Source organism: Pleurodeles waltl, chromosome 10 (genome assembly GCF_031143425.1).
Source record: "Pleurodeles waltl isolate 20211129_DDA chromosome 10, aPleWal1.hap1.20221129, whole genome shotgun sequence".
In the NCBI taxonomy this organism is placed as follows: domain Eukaryota; kingdom Metazoa; phylum Chordata; class Amphibia; order Caudata; family Salamandridae; genus Pleurodeles; species Pleurodeles waltl.
The window spans coordinates 103,560,261-103,583,987 of record NC_090449.1 but is presented as its reverse complement, the minus strand read 5'-3'; the positions used below and the strand labels follow the sequence as shown (position 1 = coordinate 103,583,987).

The following is a 23,727-nucleotide window of genomic DNA, read 5'->3' as shown; positions in this document are numbered from 1 at the left end:
GAACTAAAGGTGCAATATCAGCCTAAGCCTGTCATCCTTATAGGGTATCAGAAAGTAACAAGAGTAGCACCTGATGCGTTTCACCATCTCGGAGACTCTCTTTTGTGCCCCTTATCCACCAATGGCTGAAACTCTTGGACAAGGAAGAAAACACTGTAGGGCAGGTTGTTAGAAAGTAAAGGGCATAACAATGGCTGATTATCTGCAGGACCCATTGATCCATGGTAACTACATGCCATTCGGAGAGGTAAAGGATTATCTGCCCCCTACATGCCATGGGTGACCCTTGAGTGAGAATCAGAGCAGCCTGGACACGGCAGAGGAGGAGGAGGACTAGCCATGGTGTTGCTGCCACTGTCCTGTACCACCACCACACCCTCAGGTGTCTCAAAGGGGGTGAATGAGCTGCTGGACTGGCTGAGATATATCTCTGCTGGTAGGCAAGGCAACAAAAGTAACTCCTTCATCACACCAGTGCCAACAGCACGGCCTATATAGTCTTTTTGGTCCAAGCCCAATCTGCAAAACTCATTCCGCCCCCGTCAAGTTCATCTTGGGCAATGTGTGCAAAGGAGTAGTACCTACTGGGCACGGAAGTAACAGGGACTCCAACAGTCCACTCTTAATTAGAGCCCAAGTGTGGCTTTCTCAATAGCACATCGAAATGCTCTCACCAGCATACATATCGAACAAGTTACCTTAAACATTCCACAACCGCATGCAGTAAACAAATGCAACAAACTGAATAGGATTTTTAGACTGAGCCAAGGAAAGCTGTGCACACCAGCAAAACTGAATAACGTGCAGCATCCTTTGGCACAAGGGTCCACTCTGGAAGCACTACAAGACAACAGAATTGATGGATCTACACTACACAGTTGATCATAACAGAATAAGGACTGTACAACAAGAAAAAGAACACAGATTAAATGGCTAGAAGATAGCACAATGTTATAGACTGCATTGTTTAAGCATTTAAGTTACAGTGATGTAAAACTGAAAACACACCCTTTAAAGATTCTTGCCTGATTTAGATTTCGGCAGAGGGGTTACTCTGTCACTGCTGTGAAGGAGCAACCCCTCCGACGAAATCTAATTTAGGACCTCAATTTTTTTCATATTAAGACATGATATTTAGCTAGTCATCACTAAGTCTGTGCAGTAGATAAATCCAATATGTGACAAATAAAATAAACAAATGCCACTTTCTCATTATTTATTAAACCAATAAGTTGGCCCAATCATCATAGTTTTGCTTGAAAATGTAAGTGCACCCAGTGATTCAGTAAGATGTGGAACCACTTTTAGCAAAGTAAATGTTTGCTGTGACAGTTTATCAATCTCTCATATTGCATATTGGGAAATATGGACAACGTCTCCTTTCAAAACTGCCTTAAGTTCCATGATGATTGAGGGCATTTGTTAATAATGCATAGTTTTCTTTAACCAATGCTGAAGCACCCCAAAATCTTTTTCTGACATTCAGTTTTAGCTTTACAGGTGTGTTTTGGAGATTGTTCAGTTGCTTGATTTCCTTTTGACTTAAGCTTCAGATGTTGATCTCACATTTACCTTCACAATGCACCGATTCATAGAGGAATTCAAGGTAAATTCAACGATTGCGAGAGGTCCTGGTATTATAGCTTACAGGAAAGCCCAAAATCATGCCTCCTCTATCCACGGTGCTTGACAACTAGTGTGAGTATCTGTCCTGAGGACTCTGATTCATAAGTCTTGCAATTAATTTAGGTGCTATTTTGCAAACCGAAGCCATTGAGCAATTTTCTTTTTGGAGAAGGCGGGACGGGTCTTCTCATAACTACCCTTCCAAAAAAAAGATCATACTTGTTCAGTCTTTTCCTTTAACGCTTGCATTTACTATATTGCCGAAGGCCCTGGAGCTTCCTGGACGCAGCTTTGGGATTTTATGCACTATCTAGACGCATCATATGGTCTGACCTTGAAGTGAATTTACTGGGACGTCCATTCATCTTCATATTGGCAACTCTTTTAAAGTTTCTCTATTTTTTAAAATCTGTCTAATTGTGAAACAATGGATTTCATATTGTTTGGAAATGGCTTTAGCTCCCTTCAGAGCCCTGAACGGGAGCAACACTTCTTGCTCTGAGACCATCACAAGTGTTTTTAGACCTAGGGATGATGGATCACTTCCTGCCTATATGCTCCACCTCAAAATCACCATGTTTCCTATTTTATACAAAAGCAACAGCATTTCCTTATGGTTTATGGTCAAGTAATCATGAATACTCATTTAGCAACACCTGACTGCAATTACCTTTTTAACTAACAAGGAGGCAGTAAACATGGATTTTGTTTTTCCACATAAAGCTTCTGAATATTGGCTTTCTTTGTTTAATAAACAATGACAAATTAAAACGTGTGTGTTAATTGTCACATGAGATTTTATTTCTCTAGAGAGGAGCTGGTGCAGATTAGATGAGTCATACATAAAACCATTGAATGTAAAGCGGGTGTACTTTCTTTTTTGCATCCCTCTATGTTGCATAATCCATATCAAATTTACCACTAGATATTTAAAATGAAGGAATATTCCACTGAATATACAAAAAAACACTACTTACTTTCAACATGTGCAAATGCGCAAAATGGACCACGAGGGCAATATCCTGTTTGACGCATGTCATTGCACTTTGTAGATTTATATATCTAAAGAAAAAAAGAAATGAGTCTTACATTAGCTTGCTAGGCATATGAACTTCTGCAAAATTAAATAGAGGAACTTGTAATAACTATGTAAATAATACTGACCTGCCTGTAAATTTTGATATCTCATACCATATCCTGAGGTAGCCTCACATTATAGAGTGCATAAATGCCCCTCGTCATCACAAGCAGCATGGAAATTTCAGAACAGTTACAGAGACTCAAAGTGATCATCAAAAGCTGCATACCAGTCCACCCAGTGCAGCCAGTTTTTCAGATCAGATTGGGACTAGCTATTAAAAGACTTGAAGTTTTCAGTTCCAGGCTAAATTCAGAGCAGCTTAACACAGTTTTTCCTTTCAGTACTTGTGTCTTACTCCCGAGTTTCCATAAGCGAGACAATCTCTGTGAATTACGGGTTTGCTTTGAAAGATTTTTATAGATAAGGTTGCCCCAGGTTTAGTTAAAAAAAAAAGTCCAGTGTTTGCTAGGTATTACTCACAACTGATTAAACTAGATGACAGGAAACGATTATGACATTTTGCGCAGAGCAAATTAGTTAGTTGGTTGGTTCCTTTTCGAAGGCCTCAAAAGCAGGGTCTCAAACATTTGCTTATATTTTTAGATCTGGTGGAGGGTTTTCTAGCATCCATCAGTACATGGTGATTTGCTGTGAAGAGAGTACTTGTATAAAGGCTATCTAAGAATCATCCATTCAAGTTGACAAAGGGTTTGGAAGGATGCTTCATGATTGAGAGAATGTCTCTTTTCTTGGGGTGTGGATGTGACCTCCTGAAGTAGGAGGAGCAGTACTCAGAACTAAATATGGTGAAGCCAAGTTGGAACCACCAGGATTGGCTGAGCATCCTGGACTATCCCTGGTCACTAGGGTTCAGAAAATGAAGCTGCACAAACAAAACTACAAGAGAACTGGAGTTACACTTAAGACACTATTCGTTCTCTCGTAGGGGATCTCCGTTGATAGTCATAAGCATTTGAACAGAATAGCAAGCTTATCCCCAATCATGTGGTGGAAAGAACAGAGGAGGGAACAGACAGACTAGGCAAATAAATTCCTGAGGGAGGCTAGCCCTATTTGAGCATCTGCCCTAGCATCGGAGTCTAAACAGTAATGTCTGGTGACTGTGTGAACCGATCTCCATGTAGCTGCCTTACAAATTTCAGCAATAGGGACATTTCTCATCAAAGCTGCTGTAGCTGCTTTGCCTCTTGTAGAATGGGCCTTAGGTTTTGCCGACAAAGTCTTGTTGTTTTTTTTGTAACATAAAAGTATGCAGGCCACTATCCAGCGTGAGATGGACTACTTGGAAGTGGCTAAACCAGTGCAGACTGGCTCATAATTCACAAAAAGCTGGTCCAATTTGCACAGATCTCACGTCTTGTCTAAGTAAAATCTCAAGACTCTACTTACATCCAGAGAGTGCAGGGATTGCTCTGCTGGAGTAGAAGGATTCTGAAAAAAGTGGATAGAGAAATTGTTTGATTTACGTGAAAATACAAAACGACTTTGGGAAGAAAATTTCGGATGGGTTTTAAGAACCACTTTGTTAGAGTGAAACACTGTATAGATTTTGTTAGCACACAATGCCTGAATTTCACTAACCCTACAAGCAGATGTAAGAGCTACAAGGAAAGCTGCTTTCCAAGATAGATGTTGTAGGGAAGGCTTATGAATCGGTTCAAAAGATTCCTGCATTAGTTGTGAAAGGACTATATTAAGTTCCCAGGGAGGGGAGGGTGCCTGATAGAAGGAAAATCCTTTTTTAACCCTTCAAGGAAATCCTTAATCACTGGGATCTTGAAAAAAAGAGATTTGTGAAGGATAATTGCGGTAGGCAGTAAGAGCTGCCAAATGTACTTTTATTGATGCGAATTGTAAGCCAGATTTTGCCAGACAGAGGAGCTAGGGAAGGATGGCTTCCTCCTGGCAAGATGTAGGGTCTATGTTCTTGGAAGAACACCAAATGAACCGCTTCCACTTGAAGGCATAGGCTCTACGGGTTGATGGCCATTTAGCTTCGATAAGAATATTCATGTAGTCTTGTGGCGGATTTAAGTGTCCATACTGCACTATCACAGGAGCCATGATGCGAAAGAGATGGGGTGGACCATATGTCCTCCAAATTTCGTTAGCAGGTCCGGACGGCATGGCAATTTGAGATGAGGACACTGCGATCGGTGAAGAAGGTCTGTGAACCACCACTGATGTGACCAATCCGGGGCTATCAGGATTAGTGTGGTTCTTGAGTGGGGCAGCTTGAGGAGGACTGCCCGGATCAGAGTTACTGGAGGAAAAGTGTAGAGACATTTGTCTGACCAGTCTATTCAGAGGGCATTCACCAGAGTCCCTGGTTGGAAGTACCTCAAGGCGAAGCCTTGGCATTTTTTGTTTTTTTGCAGTGGCGAGCAAGTCTATGAATAGAAAGCCCCATAGTTTGAACATGTCGTCGACAACGTCGTAGTGAAGAACACATATGTAGTTTACTTGTAAGGCCCTGCTAAGGGCATCTGCCTCCAAATTCTGTGCACCTGGAAGGTGTATTGCCGTAATCTGCAGGTTTCTGGCTATGTGCCATTTCCAAATTGTTTGGGCTTCGTGGGACAAAGGTCTGGACCTCGTCCCTCCCTTCTTGCTGAGGTAATATATGGTGCTTATGTTGTCCGTTAGAACAAGCAGGGATTGTGTCTTGAAAGATGGGTAAAATGCTTTGAGTGCTAAATGAACTGCTCTGAGCTCGAGGAGACTGATATGATATGACATTTGAGGAAGATGATTACATAGATTGATCGAGGTCTTGAGGTTGTCCTAGTACGAGAACGGTGGCTACGGTGTCGAGTTCTGGAAGAAGAAGAGCACCTGGAGCAATGTCTATGTCGACGTGAGCTATGGTGAGACAGAGCATGATCTTGGTTGTGCCGGAGTCAAAGGGGCAGGGGCAGGTGCAGGTTGAGCAGGAATCACCAGAAGTGGTGGAGGAGGAGGAGTCAGACAGGGAGGCAAAGGCTGATCTTGAGGAGGTGACGAATCCGGCAGCACTATTGGTGAAGCCGGAGAGTAAGGCCTTCAATACTCTGAATCAGATGACAAATGTATAAGCCACCTTTTTCTCCACAACGTTGAGATGGATCTTGACGTTGACTTTCGACTTGAATGTGAAAGGTGTCTGTGACGTCTCAAGATCGACCGCTTTGGCATTGTGAAACTGCCTGGAGTACACAGTTCTGGTCACCTCCACATCAATACACTCCTTGATACTGAATGTTGATGGCGTGTAAACTTTACGTTGTCTCGACAACGATTGTCGTCGTTTTCTCAACGGTGATCCAGTCCTCGACGGCGAGCAAGTTTGTGCCATACCTGGTCTCGACGCTGTACCCCTCGAGGTCGACCGAGAAAGGTGTTGTTTTCTCCGTGGCATTCTCTTTGTGGATCTTTCACGTCCCTCAGAGGCCGATGCAAGAGCTCTGGTAGAGGACTGACCCTCTCCTCACTCAGAGGACCCACCTTAAGCATGTCTTCCCTGTTGTTCTTCTCTCTCTCTCTCAAAGTACATCACAAACATTTCTTGCAGTGAGGGCACTGATCCGGTTGATGACTAGATTGGAGACACAAGATACAGGCGCTGTGAGGATCTGTTTTTGCCTTTTTTCTCACACACGAAGGGCACCTGTCAAACAAGGAAGGCATTATAAATGTTTAAAATGCCTCAAAATTCTTCAGAAAAAGACTTGAAATGTAAGAGACTCATGAAAAACGTTGGGTGGTCAGATTAAATGAGAATTAGCATGTGAATTTTAAAGAAACAAGCCTAAAATGCTGAGTTCTGTCCTCCAGGATCCTGTCAGCAGGTGCCGGAAAAAAGAACTGAAGCAACTGCCATCTGCGGAGGATGATGGGATACTGGTGGTCTCTGCAGCCTTAAATGCACAGTCATTATTTTCCACTCACATAATAGCAGCCTATGGGGCTACACTGCTTTCCTATTCTTCATCTCTACACCTGGTCAGGAAAAAGGGTTTGTGAATGAGATTTAAGGTTTGGTGTAAAACATTTACCTCAAATTATACACTTTAAGGTTATTTTAACCCTGTGTCCTAAATACAATCTGAAGAATTACACCACTGTAGCCTCTTTACCTTAGCTGCACATTGTGTTCTTTCTTAAGTGTCTCTGCAGGCCTTCCTGAAGTAAGGCAAACGTCTACACTTAAGAACAGACTATGGCCCTCATTATGACATTGGCGGTAAATCCCGCTTACCACCACGTTGACAGCCGACAACATACCGCTGCGGTGGTGGATATCCGTTCACCAGATTATGAGACACACACACACACCAATCCGACAGAATACAGCCACATACACAAATCAGCCAGACCATAGGTCATTGCTAAAGTGGCGGTCCCAAAACCCATACCATTACGCAAAAAAACAACGCTCATCACATTATGACCCACGAATCACCATGGCGGACATTCAACGGCGGTAAACCATTGGTGGTACATACTGCTGCGCTCAGAATGGACACCCACAAACAAAACAACACAACATTGGCCTATACCAAATACACACACCTGACACCCATACACACACCACACCCACACCACTATAAAACACACACCAACATTACCCACAACCCCTTACGAACACCAATTACCACCAGGAGACTGAGAAGAAGAGCACAGCGAGAACTAGACGCACACACCAGTTACACCCACACACCCCTCATGCACTCCACATCACACACCCCACCACATTCCCCAACACACCCTCACCAACACACATCACACAACACCCATGGCACCACAAAGGCACCCCTGTTTCACTGAGGAGGAGTTAAGGATCATGGTGGAGGAAATTGTTAGGGTAGAGCCACAGCTCTTTGGAGCACAGGTAGATGGAGCTATGGAGGAGAATCGTGGACAGGGTCAACGCCGTGGGACAGCACCCAAGAACAAGGGACAACATCAGGAAGAGGTGGAACAACCTACGGGGGAAGGTACGTTCCATAGGAGCAAGACACCAGCTCACCATACAGAGGACTGGCGGTAGACCCTCACCTCTTCCCCCACAGCTCACAGCATGGGAGGAGCAAGTACTGGCAATACTGCATCCTGAGGGACTCGCTGGAGTAGCCGGAGGACTGGACACTGGTAAGTTAATCTTTACTACCCCCCACCACCCCCCACCCCCAATACCTGCATGCCATCTCACACCCACACCCTCACTCCCATCACTCCACTCCAACCCACACACTGCACCTACACATCTCATTAACCCCAATGCCAAGCTCTGCATGCCAAACCAATGCATGAACACCCCTCCCAGCCCTGCATGGACACCCATCACTAAAGCATGCACAGCAAAGGGAAACTAACAATCCCACAATACATCACCATACATAAGCAAAAGCTGGCAGGCAACGCCAACCATAGAGGGGAAGCTAGGGAAGTACAAATGTCATACACTTAAAGCATAATACATCACTTACATCCCCACAGGTACCGCAGCCAATGTCAGTGGAGAGGAGGTGCCACCACTATCCAGTCCCCCAACAGAAGAGGCCCCCAGTGATGACAGTAACTGGACTTCTGGATCTGGAGGACATACCTGGCCCATCAGGAACCACTCGACAGCCGGTCACCCAAGCCCACTCACAGACCACCAAAGAGCCTCCCCCATCAGGAACCAACACCCACCCAGCGTAACCAAACCTCTGACCCCAAGACACGTCAATCGGCAGTGTGCCCACCTGTACAGGGACCCCAGGCCACATATCATACCCATGACAATCAGGGACCTGTGGTCAGTGGCAGTGGGCACACCGTTCAGGGGACAGAGACACAGGCCAACAGGGAAACTGGGAGGTCTGCTGTGCGCCAGGGGGAGGACAGAAGCAGGGAACAGACTCTCCAGGAGGCACTCTCCGAGATCCTGTGAGCCTACCAACATTCCCAGGATACGATGGGCCAGATCCTAGACAACGTGCAGGAGAACAGGTGGCTGCAGGAGGGACAGTATCAGGGGATCAGGGAGGACTTGCAGGCCACAAACAACACCCTTATCTCCATAGCAGGGGTGCTGGAAGACATGGCCAACATCATGAGGGAGGCCACCGCACATTAGCGGGCCCCTACCACTAGCCAGTCAACTGAACAGCCCTCCATTTCTGCTGCCGCTAGTGGCCATGAGGCCCTGCCACAAGACCCACAGGCCACCAGCATCTCTCCCCCTGCAGAAGGTGAACCACCCCGCAAATGTTCCCTGTGACCCACACAGAAGCCAGAAACACTTGCCAAGACCACCGCCAGGAAATGAGATTCTCCTGATTGTCCCCCTTGTGTCCCACTCAGTCACCTTGTCTACCTTGAACTGCCATTGCTCCCCTTCCTATGTCCTCCTGGACACTGCACCTGTACTAAAAACAGACTGGAACAATACCCTGGACTTTCCTCCATCATCACTCCATTCCATTGCACTTTCCCCTCTATTTCTTAGCACTACAATAAACACCCTTGGAAAAAACTCGACTACTAGTATTTCATGTATTGAAAATTTGTATTGATTGAAACAGCTACATCCATTGCAAATGAACTGTACATAGTGAGAGCATAGAAAGAATGACCTGTTGCTGGCTGTAGAGATCACATCAGGACATTGTTGTGGAAAGAAACAATAGTAGTACCCCTCAAGAAAAAAAACAGAGGGGGATAATCAGGACATGAGTAATTTGCGGCCAATAGCACGCCTCCCGTTTTTGGCAAAGATTCTAGAAAAAAATTTGAACTCTGAATTGATCGAGTTTTTAACAAAAGCGGATGCTCTTGATATCTCTCAGTACGGGTTCAGAAAAGGGCATAGTACTGAAACTGCCCTAATCTCATCCTCTGACACTATTCGAAGGATGGTTGATGAAGGCAAGGGGGCTGTTTTGGTTCTTTTAGATTTATCCGCTGCCTTCGACACTATCTCTCCCACACTATTAATGTCCCGTTTGCATCATGTGGGTTTGAGGGACAAGGCGCTTAATCTTTTGAAGTCTTTTCTTACAAATAGATGGACCACAGTTAGCTGTGGTGATTTCAAATCTAGACCATCTGCCATGTGGGATTCCGCAGGGATCTTCCCTCAGCCCCACATTGTTTAATGTGTATGTAGCGCCTTTGGCTAGTCTAATTCGTACTTTTGGTTTCATTCCATCTTCCTATGCTGATGACGCCCAGCTTATTATTCCTATTAATCAGCCATGGGAGGAGGTTGCAGATCGGTTTAGTAATTGTATGGTGGAAGTGAGTAAATGGATGAAGACCAATTGGCTAAAAATGAATGCCACCAAAACTGAAGTTTTATGTTTTGGACCTGGAAAGAATTTATGGAACTCAGGGTGTTGGCCCTCTGAATGTGGTAACTGCCCTGTGCCCACTACTGTTACTAGAAACCTTGGCATCTTGTTCGACGAACATCTGTCTTTTAAAAAACAGATTAATCATGTGGTAAACATCAGTTTATGGTCAATTAAAATACTCAGAAAAATCTTCCCCTATCTGTTACATGAATGGAGAGTATCTGCTATCCTGGCATTGGTAATGTCCAAGATAGACTACTGTAATGCACTTTTCCTTAATCTGGATAAGGGGCTGATAAAAAGACTCCAATTAGTTCAGAATTCCGCTGTCAGTGCGGTTCTTAATCTCCCACAATGTATATCAGTTAGAGAGAGTCTCAGGAAATTACATTGGTTACCAGTGGGGCAGCGTATCCAGTTTAAGTCGCTCTGCCTTACTTTTAAGGCAGTTCATGGAATAGGACCACGGTACCTGACTTCCAGACTCCTCCTGCATGTACCCAAAAGAAGCTTGAGATCTTCCCAAGCTCACTTGATTCAGGTCCCTCGCACACATAAAGCCAAATGGGGAAACAAAGCTTTTACAGTAGCTGCAGCCAGAGGATGGAACTCTCTCCCACAGAATATTAGGCAAGAATCAGGTTATATGAAATTTAGGAAAATGGTGAAAACCTGGCTCTTTCCTTGTTAATTTCTTGGTACATCAAGATCAGGGCCTTTGATTTAGTTTGTTTTAGTTTCTTCTATTGGATGTCTTTCTATCTTCATTATTTCTGTTATTTTTCTTATCCTCTGTCTATTTTTTACTACGTGCTTTCTTCCCAGCGCTTCGATGCTCTTTGAGTAGGAACGCGCTTTATAAATCTCGAATTACATTACATTACATTTGTTGTCATATCACCAACATCTGTAATATTATAATCCATAGGTGACAGTAAGTAGAGGTAACAAGTGGGTAATGCCAGCATGCCACTGCCACACAGAATACACCAATTGTCATAGAAATATGAAGTTGCACTGTCTCACTTGAGTGCCATTGTAAGAACGGGCGGATAACTGCTGTTCTGTTGTCAACATCCTCATCCTCTGCCTCCTCATCCTCAATATACTCAGGGTCTACTGCTGCCACAGGGGCATCTCCAGTCACCTCCTCCTGCAGAAAAGGTACATGGCGTCTGAGATTGTGCAACATGCATCATGCCACAACTATCTGGCAGACCTACTCGGGTGAGTAGCACAGGGATCCACCTGTCAAATGGAGGCACCTGAACCTGGCCTTCAGGAGGCCGAAGGTCCTCTCAATGATCCTTCTGGTTCGTCCATGTGCCTCATTATAACGTTCTTCAGCCCTTGTCCTGGCATTTCTCATAGGGGTCAGCAGCCACAATAGTTTTGGGTAGCCAGAGTCACCTGCAAGTATTCAGAGACAACATTTAGCCACACATTATCCTATTAGGTTAACATCAAAGGCATACACTAACATACACCGGGTGGGGACCAAGGCTCACCTATAAGCTACACCCTGTGCCTCTGTAGTTGGGCCATCACATTTGGGATGCTGCTATTCCTCAGGACAAAGGCATCATGCACCGACCCAGGATATTTAGCATTGACGTGGGAGATGTACTGGTCCGCCAGGCACACCATGCGCACATTCATGGAGTGGAAAAACGTACGATTCCTGTACACATGTTCATTCTGGCAAGGGGTGGGGGGGGGACACACAAACGCAATATGTGTTCCATCAATCGCACCAATTATATTGGGAATATGTTTCATTGCATAGAATCCGGTCTTCAAAGTGGCCAAATCTTCCACCTGGGGGAAAGCGATGTAGTTGCACATATGTTTTACCAGGGCAGATAAGACTCTTGCCAGCACGGTTGAGAACATTGGCTGTGATATTCCTGCTGCCAAGCCCACTGTCACTTGGAAAAAAACAGTTGCCAGGAAATGGAGTACTGATAGAAATTGAACAAGAGGGGGGAATCCCAGTGGAATGACGGATAGCTGAGATCAGGTCAGGCTCCAACTGGGCACACAGCTCTGTGATTGTGGGCCTGTCCAGTCTATAGGTGAGTATAATGTGCCTGTCCTCCAGTGTAGCTAAGTCCACCAGGGGTCTGTGCACGGGGGTATATCTCCATCTCCTATTCATCCGCAGCAGTAGGTATCTAAGGGACACAAGAGTGAGTAGGCTGTCACAATTGGAACAGCTAAACAGCAACAGCAGTCCACATTGTGCAATTATGTATTGGGACAGTGTAAATTTCAAATTACGTGCCTATTTATCCTGTGATGCAGCAATTATCGATAGGCCTGTTCACCCCCCCCCCCTTCGAAATGGCAACCACCTGTCCTGTGTGGAGGGACAGGTGGAAGTGAGGTAATTCCGCCGGCATTGGGCGTCGTGGCAGTAGGCGGTTGTGAACCGCCGTGCAATTCCTCATTGGCTAATATTGGGCCCTATGGAGTACAGTGGCCAATGGGGATGTACACCGGCGGTGACAGTGTAGACTGCAGCGGAGGTGACTGCCATTTTCTAAATCATTCCTCATTTGTTTCCTAACCTTCAACAGGAGAACGCCTTCACTGCATGTGCTGCTGTGACCAGTGTCTGGAACCTACCATGGCCCGTGTGACCGGGGAAAGGGCCCCAGTCTTCACTTCGGAGGAGTTGGAGCGATTGATGGATGGAGTCCTACCCCAGTACCGACTGCTGTATGGGCCTCCATACCAACAGGTGAGTACACTGTGGGCACGATGCATGTGGCATGGATGCATGGAGATGTGTGTGAAGGCATTGTGTAAGGGGGGATTACCTGCTGGTGGTGTACATGTCGTGCGCTGTGTGCGCCAATGGTGATGGAAATGGGTATGGTGGGCCATGTGTGTAACAGCCTGGACTGTTAGTTTAATGGTGTTCTCCTGTCTTTATTGCTTCTGCAGGTCAGCACCCATCAAAAGAAGGGAATATATATGGCGTCCATCGCCAAGGAGGTGCGGACCCTGGAGGTCTATGGCAGGCAGAGCACCCACTGTTGGAAACGGTGGGAGGACCTGAGACGCTGGGCACAGAAGACTGCGGAGGCCCAGCTGGGGATGGCCTCCCAATGAGGAAGGGATGCCCGTCGGACCCTGGCCCGCATACTGGCGGTGGCCTACCCTGAGCTGGTTGGGCGCTTGAGGGAATCACAGCAGCCATAAGGGGGTGAGTACAGTTGGTATCATTACCAATTTTGCCTGGTGGGGTGGTATCCAGGTGGTGGTTGTTTGTTAGTGGGTGCCCCTAAGGCCAGGCCAGACATTGCAGCGTGGGTCCTCTGAAGGGTAATGGTTGCACAGCACATACAGGTAACCTAGCTTGTTAGTAGTCACTTTTAGGCAGGGCTGCGTGGGTCCCAGGTGTACTACAGTTGGCGGTGTGTGCTCCTCATCATGCCTTGGTGACTAGCCATATCACTGGCAGTGCAATGCATACTGCGTAGGTCTTTTCCCTGTGTGTAAGGGTGCTGTGTACGCCAACGGTGGCAGTCATTGACCCAGTGTATCCTTTGTCTCTCTCACCCCCCTTTCTTGTTTTGTCATCCTGTCCTTGTGTGCATTAGCATCATCTGGCGGAGGAGCATGGGCACCGGCTACAGATGGAGCTGCATCCCACATGACCCTGGAGACAGAGTCCACCGACGCAGAGGGAACCAGTGGGACGGAGGGCGAGGGGAGCACCACAGCGGAGACTGGAGGGGACAACACCGACTCCGATACCTCCTCCTATGGGAGCTCCCTGGTGGTGGCGGGCACCTCTGTGACCACCCCAGCTGCAGGTACAGCCGCCACCCCCCAAACCAGCACTGCCCTCCCAGTAGCCCCTCAACGAGTTACCTGTGCCTGCTCACGCAGGAGGGTGGTCATCTCCTTCGTCCCAGGCACCTCAGGCCCTGCCCCAGTGAGCCCTGCTGCCCTGAGTGAGGAGTCTATTGACCTCCTGAGATCCATCTCTGTAGGGCAGCCAACCATTGTAAATGCCATCCAGGGCCTGGCATCCCAGATGCAGCAATGCAATGCATTCTTGGAGGGCATTCACAGTGGATTGGCGGCCCAACAGAGATTGATTCAGGCTCTGGCCTCCTCTCTAATTGTAGCCATTGTCCCTAGTTCTACCATCCCCCCTCCAACTACCACATCCCAGTCCCACTCCCCTCAATCCCAACCCATCCTAGGCACACACAGAGATGAGCATGCACACAAGGCAACACACAAGAGTGACACAGGCAAACACAAGCACCACACTTCATCCCACAGGCACTCACACATACACCATACAGTTGCAGACACAACAACATCCACTGCCTCCACTGTCTCCCCCTCCTCCTCCCTCCTCTTCCACCTCCCTCCCAGTCACGTCCACACTCAAACCTGCAAGCACTACATCTAAATTCACTATCAGCATCACCACACCAAGCAGAACACACACCACATTGGCAGACACCTCCACAACAGCCATGCACGCATCCCCTGTGTCCTCTCCCACCATGTCTGTCCCCCTCTCCTGAATGACACAAACGCAAGCACTCAGACACCCAACAGCCATCCACCTCACATCAGCATACAGCCCATGCACCTGTACCCAAATCCAGCAGACATACACCTCCAGCAACCACTGCTCATCCTCCACTCCCATTACTCCTCCCACCCCAACTTCCCTAAAAAGCTTTTCCTTTACCAAATTGACCTCTTACCCACCGCCCCGCCCCCCCCCCCCCATCCTACAGGTATGGGCTGTGTACCAAGGACAGAGCCCAGCACCTTAGCCGAACATGCCACGGGGACAGTGGTAGCACCACCTACTCATGGTGGTAAGGGTACCAGACCTACAACACAGAAGGGGAAGGAGCCAGCACCACCAGGGAAGAAAGGGAAGAGTCCTGCACCATCAGGGAAGAGTCTGAAGAGTCCTGCACCAGCTGTGAAGAAGGGGAAGGGGCCTGCACCAGCTGTGAAGAAGGGGAAGAGCCTGCACCAGCTGTGAAGAAGGGGAAGGAGCCTGCACCAGCTGTGAAGAAGGGGAAGGAGGCTGCACCAGCTGTGAAGAAGGGGAAGGAGGCTGCACCAGCTGTGAAGAAGGGGAAGGAGGCTGCACCAGCTGTGAAGAAGGGGAAGGAGGCTGCACCAGCTGTGAAGAAGGGGAAGGAGCCTGCACCACCAGACAGAGAGGGGAAGAGCACATCCACCACTGCCAGGAAGGGATCCACAGCCCATGGACAGGAGGAGACGAGGCATTCTATGCCAGCGGAAGCAGTCAAGCTAACAACGCCACCTCCACCAGCTGTCACGGGGCCCCACAGCCAACTGTGGAAGTGCAGCCATCAGGGAGTGCAGGGGCTGGCCAGGAGGCTCCTCCAACCACCACCACAATGCAGCCATCAGTGAGTGCAGGGGCTGCCCAGGAGGCTCCTCCAACCACCACCACAGTGCAGCCATCGGGGAGTGCAGGGGCTGCCCAGGAGGCTCCTCCAACCACCACCACCACAGTGCAGCCATCAGGGAGTGCAGGGGCTGGTCAGGAGGCTCCTCCAACCACCACCACAATGCAGCCATCAGGGAGTGCAGGGGCTAGCCAGGAGGCTCCTCCAACCACCACCACAATGCAGCCATCAGTGAGTGCAGGGGCTGCCCAGGAGGCTCCTCCAACCACCACCACCACAGTGCAGCCATCAGGGAGTGCAGGGGCTGCCCAGGAGGCTCCTCCAACCACCACCACAGTACAGCCGTCACCACCGGCAGACGTCATGTAGGCCACCCTCCAGGCGCTGCTGTGCGGGCTGCCCCCTCCAGGACCAATGGGCAAGTCACCCACTTGAGAGACTGTGGCCTTGCATTCCCCAGAACGAAGCAATGGGCATGTTGCCCCCTCCAGAACCAGTGGAAAAATCACCCTCTCCAGAGACTGTGGCCTTGCACTCACCAGGAAAAAGCAATGGGCATGTTGCTTCCTCCGGAACCAGGGGGAAAGTCACCCACTCCAGAGACTGTGGCCTTGCACTCCCCAGGACAAAGCAATGGGCATGTTGCCCCCTCCAGAACCAGTGGGAAAGTCACCCACACCAGAGACACTGGCCTTGCACTTCCCAGGACAAAGCAATGGGCATGTTTCCCCCTCCAGAACCAGTGTGGGGACGTTCCCGTATTTGGCCGAGATGCCCCCCCCCAGCTCCCCTTAGGTGCCTTCCCACTTGCAAATGATGCACCTGCAGTGTTCTCTCTGACTGTGTCAGGAAACAGGTTGGGCCTTGGACTTTGCCCTGTGGCCTTGTGTGCCTTCATGACTTTGGACTGGGCATTGGCCCTTTATGGACATTTGTATATATTTGGTTTGTGTGGTGGACTTTGCTATGCTAATACATTGTCGTTACTCAAGATTATGGTCCGTATTTTAGTATGCCTTGTGCGATTGGTTTACGTGTGCAGCTGGGTGTGGGTGTGGGTGTGTGTGTGTGTGGGGGGTGTATGTTGAGTCACTCATTTTCCACCCACCCTCCCGTGTGTGCTAGGCGGCTGTACTCACCATCTTCGTCTTCGTCTGCCTTGGTGTTCCAGGTGGAGCATGACATAGAAGATCATCGGGAAGAATTGTAGTTCGGGTTCCATGGCTGTGTGGTTCCTCCCTGTGTCTCCAGTGGTGAGTCCTTTCACTTCTGAGCTCTGTTTCCACCAGGCTTTTGTTGGCGTTGGTACCACCCTGGAAAAGGTGGCGGTTTGCAGTATCTTAATATGGTGGGCGGTAGTTTGTCTCCTGCCTGGCTGTTGACGGCTACTGCCGTGGTGACTGTTGTTTCCACCGTGGCGGTTAATGTGATACATTGGCTGTCTATGGAAGTTCTCACCGCCATGGTCAAAATTTGGCGGTCCTTACCGCCAGCCTGTTGGTGGTATTACCGCCACTTTATCACTCACTGCCAGGGTCGTAATGGGGGCCTCCGTAAAGAAGTGCTCTGTGATACTGCATGTGGGCGGAACTATTCAAATGCTTATGATAATCAACAGAGATCCCTACGAGAGAACAAAGGTTACGCCAAGCAGGCACTCCTTATGCCAAGTTCTATCTAATATGCTTCAAAATCACTTATGAGGATGAAACTCACTTGTTTCTCAAGTCACCACGGACTAGTTTTTTTTTTAGAAAGCTAAATATTTTGAAAATGCCAGCCCAGAGCATGGTTTTCTGCAGGTTTCCTGGCCCCGTTTAAGGTCCTGAGTCTCCGGGCGGCTTTAGGTGGGAAAGGTTGAAAGGGGTCATGGGCAGCAGAGTGCAATAATACTAAAAATGGTATAATTTTCTAGCAACAGCAAAAGCTGAATAGGAAGAAAAATATCAATGTGTAACCTTACCGGTCAAATGGACTAAATGATCCAAAGAATTCCAAATCACAATTCCCAAAATGCAATCCTAATGGTCTTTAACATAGGGGTGCCTATAGGGGAAAGTGTGAGAAATGCTGCTGCTTCAAAACCTGCAGCTACAAGCAGGTTGTCATGATTAATACTCGGGTCTGCTTTCCGTTTACAGGTGACAGTTTTTATCCCAGTTTTAAAAATCTTTAGTGAGTGGTATGTTCAGTCAAATGAACTTTATGATTGAAATGGTGTAATTTGGTGTTTTAAAATGGCAGAAAATTGTGCCTCCAGGATTTCACACCTGTTGAGATATTCTGTTGTTTATGAATACTACAGACAATCATGTACTTGAGAATTATAATTACAAGTACCTTTTCCCTCTAAATTATGGGGCTCTTTTGAATATTGACAAACATATGAATACGAGGAGTAAGCTCACCCTTTTAGCTGACAAATGTTAAACCAAAGAATAAGGCAGCGAGACCTAACCAAATAAGGTGCCAAATTGGAAAACTGCATCTAAAAGGTGTTCCGCAAGAATATGACTGAATGTCTACGTGCCAACTCTAAAAATGTATTAGGAAGTGAAATTTCTCTAAAGGTTAATAGATATTGCTTTGTCTCTTGAGAAAAGGTACCTTATTTGTTTCCTCAGAGTAGTTTGTAGTCTTCCTCCAAACAAGAGGAAATCCAGAAGCTATCCTTGCAGCTATTGCTTGGAGGACGTTAAATCAGTGCTCCCAAATACAAAATGCACTGATAACCTAATGGATCTATGTATAGCTTTGGTTTTATTGAGATTATCCTGCAGTCCTCTTAATATCTGATGGGAAATTATCTGATTCCTGCAAGCAAGGCTCAATTAGCTGAGTTTGAGCCTTTGAATAAGCTAAGTGTTGTTGGAAGGAGCTCTTGCTTTAGGCCATATCTGGTTCGCCACCTGTATCTTGCCCAGTAAGGATTTTGTATTCAGCTGTTAGTAAACTTGGATGGGCCTCTACTAAGTTGTGTAATGCATCATTCAGAAATGATCTAATCTCATGTAGCTGGAAACCTGCGAATGTACATCAATCTCTGAAGAAAAAAGAAAAAAAGAAAACAATCTGCTGAATTTCGATCAATATCTCTACTGCCTGTAGCTATTAAGATTCTAGAGAACCATACTCCCAACAATCCGTCTTCTAGCAAGAAATCACGATCAGTCATTGGCCTAGTTTAGTTGGCTTTCAGACTTATGTATTAACGGAGTCTGCTTTGGTGGCAATAGAGGATCCGGTGCGATAGATATTAGATTAAGAGGGATGCACAGTCCTTATTCTTTTACCACTTGACACCATCTTGCTTGAAATCCTTCTAGTAAGGATGCAAGAGATTGGTTCCAGAAGGCAGGTTCTACAAGACTGGCATCATATCTGAGTGACAGAAACCAGAGTGGAGAACGCTTCTTCTGTCAGGATTTCCTTTGAATTATGGAGTATCCCATGGCTCCTGAATATGAGAGAGAGAGAATATATACACATACATACACACACATCTCTCTCACCCGCGCCAAACTCATTCAAAACAATCAATATCATTTAATGATGTATATCGATGATATCCAGTTTTTCTAGATGGTGATCACAAGTAGAATAGCACACCTTTTAGAGCTTGTCTGTCGGCCACTGCCAAATGGATGATGAATAATGCATTAAAATGTAACACCAATAAGACTGAGGTACTTGTTTTTCATCAGAATAAGACTAGTTGGACTGCTATTTGGTATAGTATTGAGCTTGGTCCCATATCTATTCCAAGGACGTGGTAACAGACCTAGGTGTCTACCTGAATGATAATCATTTGATATCTCAGCTAATCAGTAAGGTGCTGCTACTTGTTCTTTTTCCACCTACAAATGTTGAAAAAAATATTCCCTCTTCTTTCTCATGAGGGCTGCAGCAGGAACATCCTGTATTTGGTGGCTCCCAGGGTGCTTATCAGGAGGTTCCAACTACTTGAATATTGCGCCTCAATTAATTTGTGATCTTAAAAGCCTTTTACATGTTTCAAGGTATAGGCATGCACTCCGTTGGCTTACTGTTCTAAAGTGGATTCTGCTCAAATCCCATTGTATGGTGCACTAACCAGTACACAAAAGGGGTCCCCCTTTATCTTGAGGATAAATTTCAGAGATCCAGTCCAACTCGTTCTCTTCGGTCTGCTCCGCACCACAATCTAAAACAACCTTATTTTAGGAAAATCAGCAGTGAAGGTCGAACATTCGGCTATTTAGCACCCAGATTTTTTAATACTCTTCTGATACAAGTTAGGTCAGCATAAACTGGAGTTAGTTTTAGCACTGTGACTCGCCAGGGTAACAGACTGCATTTTATAAATCTATTAGCATAACAAAAGATAACGAAGAAACCCCATTAGAAAAGGAAGGTGCATTTAAGATCGACTGAAGCAGCAAAACGGTTAACATTTCAAGGAAAAACCCATATCCATTTGAAAGTAAGAACCAGTGACTTCTTTAGGATACCTAGTCACAGTGGAGGGTTGCGTATGGCACCCTGAGTGAGTCTTACTCCTTCTTTTAATTTGACTATCCTTGAGTTTTCAATTACATGTTGAATCTTTATAAAGGAGATGAGAACACTTCCTGATGATAAATAAGTTTCATATGTCTCACTAGGAAACTATAGATTCCCTAGTAGCCAGAAAGCAAGATGCTGGAGAAGGCTATCAATGATAAAACTAACTACACTGAAAAACATGCTCATGCAAAAACAGAAAATAAGGTGGTAGCATCTCTTCCAGACATATCCCTGGACCAGCATGTTTCTAAAGACACCAAGTAATGCATCACTTGAAACAGATAGGATACAACAGGACACAATATACTTATGGAAGGGTGCCACATCTACTCCATGGTGTGTATGCGGCTAGCAGAGGCAACTTGAATGATGTCTCAGAAGGATACTGACTAAAAGTAAAAATTGGAAGTCTGTGGGGTAGGACCTTGCTAGAAGTCCTGGAAACTAGACCTGGCCCAAGTTTCTCTTGAATAACCTTCAGAACAGGAGATAGGGAATCTGCATACCACTTCTGGTGTGGTTAGTCTAGACAAACCCAATAATGTCGGTTTTATGTGGCTCCAGCTACACAACCATCTCCATAAAAAAGGAAGGTCTTAAATTACCCTCATATGATATAAGAAAATAAGTGAAACAATATAATACACAATAAGGTTAAGTGAAGGACAGAAGAATAAAGATTGTCTTACGCTGTAAAATTATGGAAGAGACAAAAAACAAGGGTATTATGTTGCATAAAATGGGTATGATACAGCAGTTGTGGTGAGGCAATAAATCTCTCATGTTGTTGGGATACAGAAATCAGGAGGACTTACAAGTAACACTCATCTATTTCCATCCACTAATATGTTCACGCTGTCAAGCTTTGGAGTTAATAATAGGAGTGGGTGAATAACTGCCATTTCTTATTATCTCTTTTAGATTTATTCAAGGGATATACAGTAAACTCACATGCTACATCCATATGTAGTAAATTAATAAACTTAATACAGAGCTCAGACTGCGTAAGCTACACTGTGTTAAGTCTGGTAGGTGAAAATAATATTTATGGATGACTTTATACAATAAGAGTTGGAATCGATCATTCAACAATTTAAATAGATCCAGGCAGACAAATACTGGTCCAAGAAGGGTTGGTCATCGGTCTTCCAATATCTACCTTCCACGTATATGTCTAATCTTGGAGACCCTTGGAGAAGGGTTCCAGAATTAAAATATTATGCAATATTGATGTTTTGTTTCTCTATCACTTCATATAAAAGCAAAGGCTTTGCTGATCACTATGAATCCTTTGTTTTTATTCCAGATGATATGATCATGAACAATACAAATAGTATGCATGGTACAGCATATGTATTCACAACTGAGAAGCCCCCACTGGGCTCTGCTAACCAAACGTATCATAGGAAATATCTGTGTAGGTATACTGACACAGATATCATTAACCATATTCAAAAGTGAGGTGGAGAGTTAAAAATTAAATGCAGCTTGTTTTTCATTTTGTTAGGAATAGCTATTACAGAATTCATAAAAAATCTAAAACAAATTATTTCTAACTTTTTCTAGAAAACATCCATGAGCCTAGGTTTAATCATTAACATATAGATGACAGAAAAAATCTTCCAGCAGCTCTTTTCTTTGCAGCGGCTTACAATATTTTAGGGCCTGATTACGACCTTGGAGGATGGCATACTCAGTCACAAACGTGACGGATATCCCACCCGCCATTTTTCATGTTCCATAGGATATAATGGAACTTGTAATATGGCAGACGGGATATCCGTCACGTTTGTGATGGAGTATCCCATCACCAAGGTTGTAATCAGGCCCTTAGCCTTTGAATCAAATTATCAATTTCTCTAAACCTACATTGTGGATCTAATTCTTCATGGATTTTATATGAAATCGTTACCACAGTATTTTCTTTCGTACCCAGAATATATAATCAGGCTTTCTATGTAAATGGCAGTGTAATATTCATTTACAAATTAGTTAAGTAATCAAGTAAGCAAGCGAGGCTCATTACATATATGTGTTATGCATTTGCTGTCTGATTGTTGGCAGCTTCATCCAAATTTGAAGCTGAAAATGCTTTCCATGGAAGACTGCAACGTTAGTAGTGATAAGTGTAAGGCTATAAATAAATTGTAACAGATTGTATTTTTAAATTACGTTATGAAGAGAACTCAAACTTAAAATTATGCATATATATGTTTGTTAAAGATTCTATCTGACAATTAGATTCTTGCATGACGTACCATATAATGCCGTAGCCAGGCCCCCCAATAGAGGCTTCGTATGCACCCATTTATAACAATGAAGAGTATTTCTTAAGTTTACTGTCAGAAAATTATGAAGAACATTTTAAAAAGAAATATATTATTTACTATTTAATGGTAGGGAGTTTAAGAGAAAACAACAACATTATATTTTGGGTAGGCTATATATCTTCATTTTACGAACACAAGAGAAATGATCTGTCAATGTCAGTATTCAACATTTTGATTCATTTACATTTTATTTTAAATGGCAAAAATAATCAATAATTAACTAATTCAAGATTCTGTACTGTGAAGCAGAGAGAAAAATTCATAACGAACCTGAAAATAATGGGCTTGCCAAGTCAACAACGTTGCATATAGATTATATATTGCATAGCCTGATCACATTTTAATTGAGTAAGAACAGGTTGTGGCAAAGTCTGTCACTATTTGAATCAAAATAAATACTGAAATCTGTGTGAAACAAAGTTATAAATATTTTGCTCCAATGGGATTCACCTCACCAAATTCACCAATAAATGTAGCTGCATTTGGGTCTGGAGGATACAAGTTAATAATTAAGATCATATAACCCCCTCAGACTGTGCCATTCACTTAAATACCACCTCTCAGGATCTCTCATGTCCTGGCTCAGTTGGAGAGGCAAGCAGTTCCGTTCACAAAATGCCATCCAAAACAAGTAAGAGTAGCTGGCACTGTGTGGTTTCATTTATAACAAAGCTGTATCAATTTGACTCAAACATTTTTTGTAGTAAGAGATTTTGGGCTATTTATTTTAGCTTGAAATACAGTGAATGCTAACACTGTTGTAAGCCATTTTTAGTTGCTATTAACGTATCAATGGCAAAAATATAAAATTACAAATATTTGATCATTGACAACCCCAACATTCATTCAAACCTCAAAATACAAAGACCCTTCAGTTATTCTTTCTAAGTCGCTTCTTTAGAAAAGTGGAAAGATTAAACAAGCCACTCACACCCTCTTATTAGATGTGATGATCTACAAGACGTTCTATTAAATCTTAAGTGGTCCCATCATCCTAAATCATTCTTTTGAGTACATATCCCAGTTTACTATTATCAAAGTAATTTAAAATGAGATATGGGCCCTCATTTTAACTTCACGGTAAAAACCACCTACAGCTGCCGCGAAGGCTGCTAAAAGACTGTCACCGCGGCTACCAGCGGAACCATATTATGACCACAGGCAGATTTCCGCCACAAGAATGGCGGAAATCCGGCTGTGGCCATGCCAGCGGATGGCGGTAAGGTGACGCTGCTACCACCAGCAGCGCCACACCAGTAGACTGTCATCAGCCGTATTATGAAAAATAATACGGCCTGGTGGTGTTCCGCTGGCAGGCGCTGCTGGCGGTAGCAGCTCCCCGTCCCGTCTCCTGCCGGATGACCCCCTGGATCCAG

General features: G+C 45.2%; 1 protein-coding gene across 1 annotated transcript in view; it reads right to left on the bottom strand.

Moving 5' to 3' along the window:
• Window positions 1-23,727, bottom strand: part of UNKL (unk like zinc finger) — a 453,251-nt gene that overhangs the window by 230,551 nt on the left and 198,973 nt on the right. The window contains exon 7 of the mRNA XM_069209876.1: window positions 2,604-2,688. Within this exon, the coding sequence (XP_069065977.1) occupies window positions 2,604-2,688 (85 nt within the window). The remainder of the gene's footprint in view (window positions 1-2,603; window positions 2,689-23,727) is intronic.